The 11,988-nt window shown below is 29.7% G+C and overlaps 2 protein-coding genes across 4 annotated transcripts in view; one reads left to right on the top strand and one right to left on the bottom strand.

Annotated features, from left to right (window-relative positions):
* The window catches only part of LOC129806575 (actin-binding protein WASF3), a 27,806-nt gene extending 26,896 nt beyond the window's left edge, over nt 1–910 (top strand). For both annotated transcript variants that reach the window (XM_055855264.1, XM_055855263.1), the window contains exon 6: nt 148–910. In XM_055855264.1, the coding sequence (XP_055711239.1) occupies nt 148–326 (179 nt within the window). In that variant the 3' untranslated portion in view covers nt 327–910. The remainder of the gene's footprint in view (nt 1–147) is intronic.
* Nucleotides 911–9,420: 8,510 nt separating this feature from the next.
* LOC129806573 (double-stranded RNA-specific editase Adar) overlaps nt 9,421–11,988 on the bottom strand; it is a 36,198-nt gene continuing 33,630 nt past the window's right edge. For both annotated transcript variants that reach the window (XM_055855258.1, XM_055855259.1), the window contains exon 8: nt 9,421–11,736. In XM_055855258.1, coding sequence (XP_055711233.1) covers nt 11,638–11,736 — 99 coding nt within the window. In that variant the 3' untranslated portion in view covers nt 9,421–11,637. The remainder of the gene's footprint in view (nt 11,737–11,988) is intronic.

Below are 11,988 nucleotides of genomic sequence, written 5' to 3'. Positions count from 1 at the left end.
AGTTACTCCGGTTACTCCCTTAAATATACAACTTCTTTTTTTCTTCAGTGCTCATTCAATTGATTCACTCTGTTCAAGTGACTTCTTTTACTTTGGTTCAGAGGAAGAGGAACTTGGTAATTTCAATTTCCGTAAATTATTCTGCAGGAATCAAACTGAGGAAAGTGGAAAAGTCCGAAGCGAAGGAGAATGAGCGTTCGACGGCTTTCCATGATGTTGCATCAATTCTGGCCAGGAGGGTGGCTATTGAGCTTTCAGAGTCGGAGACATCGGAAAGTGATGAGGACAGCGAGGGTTGGATGGAGCCTAATGAGACTTCAGCGTAAATGATGCAACATGGCACCAAGAGGAAGGTGAAACAAAAAGGAAGTTTCTATAATAGACAACTTGGTAATTAAATTATTTGATTTATATACTTTTCCTAAATGCAATTCACATCGATTGGATGACAAACCTCGAGAGAGGCGGTTTAGTCATTTTCTTAAAAGATATATAAAATATGATTAATATATTTGTAGTAAAGAGAGAGAGAGAGTTTTCTGTGCTTTGCGCATATTTTCTATTACTGCCTCCATAAAATAATGTTTGGGAATTTTTTTTTCAATTGTAAATAGCATTGAAGATATATTGCAAACGAGAGATATTTTTTTTGTCAAATAATAACATTGAATTTTATTATTTGTCGGAGTGAAGGATGATTCTTAGAAACGCGATGACCAAAGGTCTCGCCCTTTTGACTCCGACTGCGCATCTGTGCATTTATTTCTGCATCTACATACATATATATATTGCTTGCCGGGCCATTTTCAAATATTGAGCATACCTGGCGTATTTTTTGTACTTGTATATTTTTTTAAGGATAAAAAGAAACATTACTCTTTTGTTATTTAAAAATAAATTACGAAATGTATATTATTTTTTTCTCCCAGTTAATTATTAAGAAATATTTAAAATAACTTTTGTGGCGTTTCAACTTCCGAACTATTCAACATTTTTTTTTGCCAACATATTTTTAGCGTTTTTTTTTCTCGGCAAAACGGCAATGACTAAAAAAATATCCCATTTAAATTTTGCTATTATCGCACAAAGTGTTTTAAAAAGAAAGTATAATGTAAATATAATTAAAAAGAAAACAAAAAGAAAAATTGTATTAACAACTTAATCCAGTGCTTCATGATATTTGTTTGAATAGAAAAAAAGGGAATTTATGAAGATAAAAAAAATATTACTATATCAAAGTTGTAGCCACTATCAATGTTTTTAAATAGAATCATAGGAATATAAAAAGAATAAACAATTTTACACTATTTACACTTCCATAACAATTTAATACAGAATTAAAGAAAAAAAAAGACAAAAGAAAACTTGAATACCATTTTGATAGAGCTCATTAAGAAAAGGAAACAACATTCATAAAATCAACAATAAATAATAAATAAAATTCGCGTAAAACAGATTTGAAAAATGAAATGATTTGCAGAAAAATTACATTTAATTTATTAAAGGATTTTTATTTATTGCGGCCATCGCCGTCTTACAAAAATTTCCTACCTAAATTACATTTTTTTTTATTTTCTTGTCACATTTTTGAATATTAATAAAAGTAACATTAACAACATTGTAACAAAAAGAAATGCTACCAAATGTAAAACACTATAATCAAAAAAAAAATTATAGAGTCAAAACGAAAAAGTAAATAAGGAAAACGCAAAAGTACTAATACCTTCGTGAAGAGAATATTTATTACTCTATTATACAGGCTGGGATTTTTATACTTTGCCGTAACTTGGCAGGAAAATTTTATATTTTGCAAGGAAGTAGTATTTGAACCTTCCTTCGAAGTGGATTTCACGCAAGAATAATTTTAGGCCACGCCCCTTGAAGACATCAAGGAATAAAATATGGGAAATTAATGAGAAAACTCAGTTCAATTCAATTCAATTTTTATATTTTTTCTGAATTAATGCTTGGTTGCGTCTGCCGCTGACTTAACACGATCGATCTCATCAGGTGAACGGCATAAACCCTGACCGTAGTGTCACATTTAAGATTAATATTAATCAGGGGCACAACATTTCCTATGTTTCCCATATGTTTCAAGCGAGCCGAAAAAACTTTTAGGTTTATTAGCTGTTTTCTGTCAGTGTAGAATGAATTAGCAAATAATAGTAATACAAAAACAAGGGCCAATTTAATATAGAATAGGCAACCGAAAACCCCAAATTGGCAACCTACGTAGTTTTGGAGATATCCCGTGAAATGTGTACGAAAACAGGGAAAAATTTACACTAAAATCGGTCACATTTTTTAGAGCTAATGTCACCCCCTGATATTAATAATAAGAAAAGCCGGAAAGAGAAGTCGTCAGTTAATTCAGCATTTATCGTAACTTCATTTTTCCGATTTTGATAGGGGAGACTGGGGCACATGTAACCATTTTCAATAGATGCGAATTTGAGGTGATTTTCCAAGCATACAGTGATTTTTTGGAAAATATTTCTTAACTCATGTTTTACCCTTGGGTATAGGCAAGTCATCGAGGGTAATACGGATGCTGGAAAAGAATTGAGTTTTCCATAACAATAAAATTTGTGTCACTGTGCATTTTTCTCTTTTCACAAAATACCTGGGGTAGAAGTAAACACTTTCTGGGGAGGATGTAAACACCCTTTTTTCCACCCTCGAAATTAACTTTGCACCACTTTCGATTATTTTAATTACTTAAGAGATATATAAAGACTATATTTTTCAAAAAATCACTACAGTTTTTACAAAGAATAATTAAAAATAGCGAAAAAACTAAAAGTATGCAAAACAAAGACATTTTTCAATGGATTTTCGCCATATTTTGACATCATGTGACTTCTTATTGAAAACAGCGCCACCAATTTTTTTCGTAGTCAATGAATTAGACATTTCGCATGCCTGAACTATGTACCAATTTGACAGTACCAAATTTCGGAAGGTACACTAAGAAAAAAACGTAGTGCAAATTAAAATGAAAACAAAGTGGTTTTAGTGGAAATTACACACAAATTCCATCCTCAGAGCCTCAGTGAATCCTGTATTGACTCCCAGAAACTTAATAAAACTTGTGCTATAGTGAAAATATCGCATTTTTTTTTTAAATTTGTGGCTCAGTACAAATTAGCCAGCTGTCAAATTGGTACGAACTTCAGCTTTTTTGGTACCAAATTTATTTACGGATTTTCAAGTGAATGTGGCCAGGATTCCTCTTCCCCAATATCTCATGGGGTAGTTTAGCGTCTTCCTGGCCACCCCAGTAATATCCCGCAGTGAATAGGGTAGAGTCAGTACTTTTTCGCCAGTAAGCACTTTTTCGCCACCTACAAATAAAATCAATTTTCAGGGAATTATGAGCTCACGGAACTACGAAATGACTATTACTTCGTAACCTCTAGTCCAACGGATCAAAAAACCATAACTGGTGCTCCACCGACTAGATTATTTGCAAGTCAATTGAAGAAATTGTCGACAAGGTGAACAGTCACCAAAAAAATATGGAGTTCTTAATAAACTTGTCAACGCTCAGACAAATTGTCTTGCAATATTTTATGTTTTTGCAGTACAGTGTTTGATATTTTTTCACTGAAAGTCACTTTGTTATTAACTAAGCTTCGCTCTAATATAATTATTTAATAATGTTTTCCAAAAAAATAAAGAAATACGGATGTGGTGAAATAGGGCTTACTTTTTTCGGTTGTGTAAGTACTTTTCGCCACTCATTTTTCCAAGCATTTTACAAGTGGCGCACCTCGCGGAATTTAGTTGGAAACAGACGTAATTGTCAATTGATTTTTGTCGCAAACAAAAAATATGCAAAAAATCATTCGAAATACTCTAATAATTGTCTAATATAGGTGTTAAATAAGAAAAGTACTGTGCAATGTAATTTTGCGGGTTTTCGAAAGCTGCTGTTTCTTAAAAATCACTTGAAAACAAGAGGTGAAAAAGTGCTTACACAGTGGCGAAAAAGTGTTTACAAAGTGGCGAAAAGTACTGAAACATGCATTGTTGCAGGAAATGTATTTTTTCAACTAGATGCCCAAAAATTCCCGGAAAGTCTCCTGGTTCATTAGAGAGACAATGCTTCAAAGCACTTGTACAGAAAATTTCTTTTTATTTCGACAAAAATTGTAAGAATTACAAGGGTACAAAACCTTAAGGTGGCGAAAAGGGCTTACTCTACCCTAATTGTGAATTAATTAAAATAGAAGCTCTCAAAAATTTGGTACAAACTTCAGCTTTTTGCTGATACCAAATTTCATTGAAAAAAGCTGAAGTTCGTACCAATTTGACAGCTGGCTAATCTGTACTGAACCACAAAAAATCGATAAAATGCTATAATTTTATTACAGCACAAGTCCTATTAAGTTCCTGTAAGTCAATAGAGGATTCAATAAGCTCTGGAGATGCGTTTTCATCGAAAATTACCTTTATTTCTGTTGAAAACTAAGTAATTCCCTCTTCATATCCCATTTTTTTCTCAGTGTATTAATGGTCAAATTTAAAATTTGGTACTTGTCAAATTGGTACGAAGTTCAGCTTGCTACGACTTACACAAAATGTACAAAGTTTTACGGAAAAAATATTAAGTTCAGTAGGGGGAAGTGCGGCTCCTTTGAAAGTGGGGTAACCTTTGAAATTGGGATTTTTCACCTATTTGTAAATAAAATTGAGCCTTATTGTAATATGACATAGCTGCAAAAACAGATTGAGAAGCTAAATTACATTATTATATGGCTCAATTCCACTTAAACATGGGAGAAAAATCCCAATTTCAAAGGTACTCCACTTTCAAAGGTGCCCCACTTTCCCCTATATTCATTATTCCTTTAAATAAATTTTCACATTATTTATTTTTGGTATGAACACTTTAAACATTATATTCATTATTTTTGAATGGTCCATTCAATTTTGGTAACGTGAACAGTTAAGGAAAAATCAAAAATATGACAGAAGTTCAAGAGGGTGTGGCCTAAAATCATTTACAGACAGGAGAAATGTCAAATGACTTTCTGCAAAATATAGCAAATTTAAGAGAGGTTATGAAAAAGTATAGATATTCCCATATAGTTTTTATAGTAACGAAACTACAAGGAATTATTGCATTTTTACCTCAGATATATTAATATTTTATTTTTGTTTTACTATGAATTACACTAAAATACTTTGCGAAAAAAAAATTCGGTGTTCTTGACAAGTTTACAAAATATTTAAAGAAAAAAAAATCTTACCTGTATTCTCGTTGATTGAAATATTTGATATATTCTGCTTAAGTGTTGCCTTTTTCGGATTGCAAAGAGCTACTTGTGGCGCATTTTTTTTTAAAATTTTCTTTCCATTCCCAAAATGTTCAGTCGTGAAGTTTTCACCATTTCTATTCCAAGATGCTCAAAATAAGTTAGTGAGAGAAACTTATGAAGAAATATAACGTATGCTTCAATAGGTAATATAAAATGATGGAATAAAAATGCAGTTCTGTACTCTTTTAGTATGGTATTACTGAGAAAAACTAGATTGTAGGATTTATAAAAAAAAAACAAAGTATTTTTTGTCATCCCCTCATTTTTTTTTTCTTTTACTCAAACGTTAATAGATGAAATGCTAAATAACTTATAGAATAGAACAGAATATTATGATAAAAGAGTAATTTGTATATTAAAAGAATTTTAGAGCGAATGGAAAATGGCATACAATGTAATTATGATTTATTGTAATAATAATAAATATTGAATAATAAATTTCATAAACAATAAGAATATTCTTTTTTTTGGGTATTTAAATTCCACTGAGCAAATTGCTCCTGCCACTGACTATTTGAATTATCCTTCTCCCTCCAATCTTTTTTTTTGCAAAATGCACTTTATCAAAGAAATAGATTTTCAAAAGATTTGGCGTTATATTTTGTCTCTACATTCTTTAATTAAATAATAATGTTAAAAACAATATTGTGTAATATGGATTTGATTGTGGTGAGAAATCATATTGGTTAAATTTTTGATGTCATTCCAAAGGATTAATAAGAAATTGAGCCTTTTTATGAATTTTATGAAGGAAGTCAGGATTGGATTAGTTACCACGAATCACTCGAAAACAAATAAAGAAGTAATTCCTCGTAAGATTCGAAAATGAAGCTACATCTACCCCATATGAGGCGGAGGACAACGGACAAAGACACGAGGTGGAGGTGATTTGGATCACATCATTCAAAGAATCCCCTTCGCTGAATGTTGTCTCTCGAACGCACGACGCCCCTTCTCAAATGATTAAGAGAGTTTCACGTCATCCAGTTTTGGCTGCCACCACGAGGGATGCTCTTCCTTACTTTCAAAAGGTGAGCAATATTGACTTTCGGTATTTGATGACCCCCAGTCCCCACAAGTCAACATTGACTAGCGAACTGACTTACCTAAATCACCTCTCACGCCTGCCATACCCTCCAAAACATGATTTTTTTTTACTTTTCTCAAAACTGGCCTAGGTAATTTCGTACATTTTCGATTTTGGAGGTAGTCCAGCTGAACATTCGTCCTTACCAAACGAGCATAATTAGCTAAAAAAAGGCAGCATTTTCAGTAAAAATATGCTGAAAACTCTATCTCTTTTTTAGCTAACTGTGCTTGCTGGGTAGACATATTTCATCACCCTGGGGCCCGTATCCTTCAGATGTGAGAGTTTGATTTTGTGGGAAAAGCCAGCTCTCCGTGTGGAACTCGTCTATTTGGTATCCATGAAATTTTCGATTGGAAATTTTCTCATGAAAAAACCTGAGAGAATTCTCGAGTGGTATTCCCGGTCAGAGTTTGATTAATTTACATAAAAAATAATCAAATAAATCAAAATATCGCGTTTTTTTCGTTTTAAATGGTTTTTAAATGATTATTTCAATTAATATACAATTTCCGTATATTAATAATAAATTTCAATTAAGTTTTTTTTGTTAATAAACTGGGCACGCATTTCGAACATTTTTTATAATCTGTTTTTATTGTGTAATTTTTTTGAGTTTAATACCGATCATTTTCCAAATTGTTTATTATTTTAGTTTTATTTTGTTTCAGCTCTCGTGAATAAGAAAACGGTTGTAACCATTTAATGATTAGATCTTTGATTAACCTATTTATATTCTTAATAAATACGAAATTGAACAGATTTTTAGCAGTTTACTTGGCCGTGAACTCTTTAAAACTCTTAATTGTTGTTTTACCTAAAACCAGACAAAAAAGATCGCATACTTTATAGGGAGCTTATCAGGAAAAAGGTCTTTTTTAGTAAGTTTAAATTGTTAGATCTCGAGAGTCAACAAAACAAATATTTTAACAAATATTTTTTTTATTTTTTATATGTACGTGTTCCTCCTTAAATTAGGAAATAATATATTGAATGAGATTCTTGAAATTTGCATCTATATTATCCTTTTTTATTCGACATACAATCTAAAAAAAAATTGTTACTTCTCTATTGAAAAACTAATTACAATATTTGAAACTCTTTTCTTTAAGTTAATAAAGTTTTTATTGGAGAAAATTCCTTCAAATACTCCACGTAAGATAGAAAATAAAACGGATAATGTCTAGAATTTTCCGAGAAAAAAATATATAAATTTTGAATTTTACTCTCGAGTGATTGTAGGGGGAAGTGGAGCTACTTTGAGCTGTGGGGCTACATTGTTATACGACTTTTTTGTATATTTTTAATGGAAACTGGATTTTAACATGATGTAATTTGGATAGACAAAATAATTGTAGATTTAAATAAAATTATTATAAGGACCAGCTTCATCCAGAAATAGGCGAAAAAGTCGTATAACAATCTAGCCCCACATCTCAAAATAGCCCCACCTCCCCCTATGTATATCAGTATCCTATAAATTTCAAATTTTCAACGATCTTTCTATTTTTCTCAAATTGACTATAGTTCTTATATGTGTTCTTATAGAGATAAAACCGAATTCTGAAATAATTCTGTAATAATCGAAAAATCAAAAAAATCTCAAACTGTCATTGAAATAGCGAAATTGCGAAACTATCATGAATATTTGTCGAGGTTCTCGTTACAAAAATACTCGTCAAATCCGAAAACAAAACCTAATTAGCCACTAAGAAAACTTTCCTTGGCGAAAACTCGTAACCTTCATAACACTTAATATGCCTTGTCGCTTGAAAATTGGTTTGAAAAATCACAAAAAAAAATACAAGAAAATGAGAAAATATTGAAGATAATCCTTGTCAAATTACTTTAAAAAAAAGAAAAATTAAATGGTAATTGGCTTTTTGTTACAAAAATCTCTGAAAATTCACTTTAGCATTGTTTGACAATTTTCAGAAAATTTATACAAAACCACAAGAAAATGAGAAAATCTTTATACGTATAAATAGGTATTTATAATTGAATTAGTATAAATGCAAAGGATTTTTTTAAAAAGTTTTTTTTTACTGTAGTAAAATATTAAGAGAAATTTGGAAAAAATTCCAGTGTAGTCATTTAAGTGTTAAGAGGAGTCGCGATGAATAAATCAAAGCTTATAACAATGTTATTTAATTGTTTATTCATTCATTTAGTTTATAATTACTTCAGTATTCAGTTTTTTTTTGTGATCAAAAACAACGCGCGGAATGTGAAAAAACGTTTTCCACAAAAAGTTCCACACGAAAATCTCACCTGATTCTCTCCGATATTCGTGGATACGGAGAGAAGGCAGGTGGGAAAAATAGGAGAAAACGTCACGGAGACAAGCTCGCGTAAAATCTTCTCTTACAAAGTGGTGGATACGGGCCCAGAAAAATTATCCAGATAGAAACATGTGTTCAAAATAAAGTGAAATTTTGAAGAGAGATAAAAGTGGATTACCTACAATGGGAGAAATCCGAAAAAGTTAAAATAACATTCCGGAAATGTTAATTTTACCCTACATTATTGATCCGAAATCGGTGTAAATATTATACTTTTTTGGTGTATTAGGGGTTAAAGTTACATGGTAACATTAGTTACCATGTTAAAGTAACATGGGGGTTAAAGTAACATGGTAACATGGTTACATTAGGGGTTAAAGTTAAAGTTCATGTTAATTTTACCCATAAAAGTGTAAAATTAATACTAAAAAATTTTGATATATTTTTATGAGAAAAAAAAGTTAATCTCACCCCCTTTTTACTCAGTGTACATATTTGTTTACCTTCCGCATGGAATCCTCGAGTGTTATCCTTCACTCTTAAAAATCCATTGTCCTGGCTTGCAGTTTGGAAATTGAAGACACTCAAGAACGACAAAAAAACCTTCAGCCTCAATTCCGTTTTTTAACAAAATACAAAAGAAAATCCTTTCAGTTGTTTGTGTTTTTATTAGTGAAAAAAAATCTGCTGGAATAGGAGCTTAAAATAAAAGCCAGAAAACATATTTTGAAGATACTGTAATGTAATTTTATTAAGTTTATTATTAAGAATTGAGTCTTCTCTAAGGTATTAGAACTTTTTTTTTCTGCATTCGTATTTTCTAAGAATAATTTAAATTGATTATGTGATCCAATAGTAGTCTAATTTTTTTTTCAATGATTTTCAAACTCTCACTACGCTGAATTTGCAATTCAAGTTCTATATATCAGTTTTTTTTCAACTTTTTTTTTTTCTTTGGGCATCTTAACTTTAAGTTTTTTTTTTAATATCTCACTCTATAGTCGACATTCGAGTTTATTTTCTCTTTTTTTTCTTGTTTTGAAAGATTTTAGAAGATTGAAAACTATTAAATATTAATTTTTTTTATTATTTAAGAATTTTACAAGAACTACTTTAAAGTATTTTTTTTTTGTTTTAAATATATTTTCAAATCTTCTACTGAGAGAACTTTTTAATGTTTACTTTCCTTGTAAGTTTATAGGATGTTTTTAGAAGATTTTTTTTTTAAATTTCTTTCGAAGTAAAGAAATATCAATGAATTGTAGTAAATTTGTATTTCGTCTATTTTATTTTTCAATTTAATGCTATGTTTAATTTTTTTTCTGGAAAGATATCATTTTATTATGAGGATATTTTATTAAATTTCTATGTTTTTTCTTTTCAGTTTATTTAATTATTCATTGTAAATGTCCTGAAAACTACATTATTTCAAAAAATTCTCATTTTAACAATTACGATAAGTTTCTAAAGAAAAGTTTATTATGATTCACAAAATTTCATTATGCTTCTCGTTTTTTTAAACTGTTTATTTGTTAATTTTCTGTCACAAGAATTGATTTTGCTCAGAGAATTTCTTGAATGGAAGTCCTCAAATTGACTATTTTTTTTTACTTCATAGCAGCTATTAATTATTTATTTTTTTATTAATTTATGAAAGTAGAAATTAAACTTAAAATTTCGCACAATATCACAGTGTATAAAATTGGTGAATTTTTTCCTTCATACTCATAATTCTTTTTTTTTTCTCTAAATTAAAAATCAATTTATTAAAAAAAAACTGATAATTTTTTGCTTCTTTGAAGGATTATTCTTAAAAAGAAAAGAAAAAAATAATAATAGTAAGCAAACTATCCTAAAGTTCTTTTTTTTTAATTCTTTTCGAGTTCTGTTTTAAGAAGCATTTCAATATGAAATATTTTTGTTTTTTAAATATTCAAATACACTATTATTTTTCATTATTAATTTATTTATAAAGCACAAGAATTTCTTATTATTGTTTTGAATTCTAAGAGATTTATTTATAATTTTTCTTTCGTGAAATATAAATATTACAACCTATTGAGAGAGAGAAAAAGGGGTAATAAAGGCAAAAAAAAGAAAAAACAAAAAACAAAAAAGCTTCTTTGTAGTTTTGACAAAACTTATTATTTACAAATACAATTGACTTACTCAACTACTTATAAACTTATGGCTATAAGTCACTTTTCACAATCTAATGAAGAATATTTTGCACTTTTTTTCTCTTTTAAAAATCTTACAGCGCACTTGTTTTTTTTTCATCTATAAAGCCCCCTAAAAAATCTTCTGAGTTTTAAAGATTCAAAATATTAAGCCTTGTTTTTTTTTTCATTTATTAAATATACTAAATTGAAAAATAAAAAAACAATTTATTTATTTAACTTAGTAACAACCTCTTTCATGCAATTCTCATTATTTTCTATAAATCAATTTGTGATAGAGAACACGGTGTAAAGCAAGACAATTTCTCATTTAAAAAAGAAAAAATAATAAATAAATTTAGAAAAGAAAAATTAGAAAAGTGAAACTATTATAATTGCAAATGACATAATTGAGAAAAAATGACCAATTTTATACTCATCATGATTGCTTTGTAATATTGTGCTGTGTATCTTTTATTGGTGCCTTTATCAGTGGTTATTTTATGAAATAGTCCAATAGGTGATTTCTATTCCAGAGAAATATCTACTGAGCAAACTATTTCATGTGTTACTCCCATTGCAGTGACATGTAACAGATGAATGAGGTTACTGTAAAATTTTAGTAATAGTAGTATGTTGGAGAAGAGCTTTAGCAAATAAAATTCAACTAATTGAAGGTCTATTGTACAAGCTAATAATTGTGTAATGTGAAGATATTGAGCCATTAAAATTACTTTATCTTTTCCCTCATCCTCCTTATTATTTTTTATCGTATAATCTAGTCATTGTGGAAGGCTAAATTGATTTTGTTCGATGGGTTTCTTTAGCCAGTGACCGAGATCTTCACGTTTAAATGCTGTGAATAGTTCCTGCTTTGCAACCTGCAACCACACACACACACATATACCAAGTTCAAAATAACAACAAATGCACAATATAAAATCTAAAATCAAAATATCAAAATCTACTCCTCAATTCTGAGACCAATCTTTTCACAAAAAAACCTAAAATAAAGTTTTAAAAATATTTAAATAAGCTTTTAACGCAGAATTGAGGAGCCTTTATTGCCATATTTTCAAAGCGCAAAGCGTCCCAGAAAAGTACTTTAGCTATCCCTCAAAAGTACTTTCACA

This window comes from Phlebotomus papatasi, chromosome 3 (genome assembly GCF_024763615.1).
Source record: "Phlebotomus papatasi isolate M1 chromosome 3, Ppap_2.1, whole genome shotgun sequence".
NCBI classification, from domain to species: Eukaryota; Metazoa; Arthropoda; class Insecta; order Diptera; family Psychodidae; genus Phlebotomus; species Phlebotomus papatasi.
Note: the sequence above shows the minus strand (reverse complement) of the source record. Positions and strands in the feature narration are given on the sequence as shown.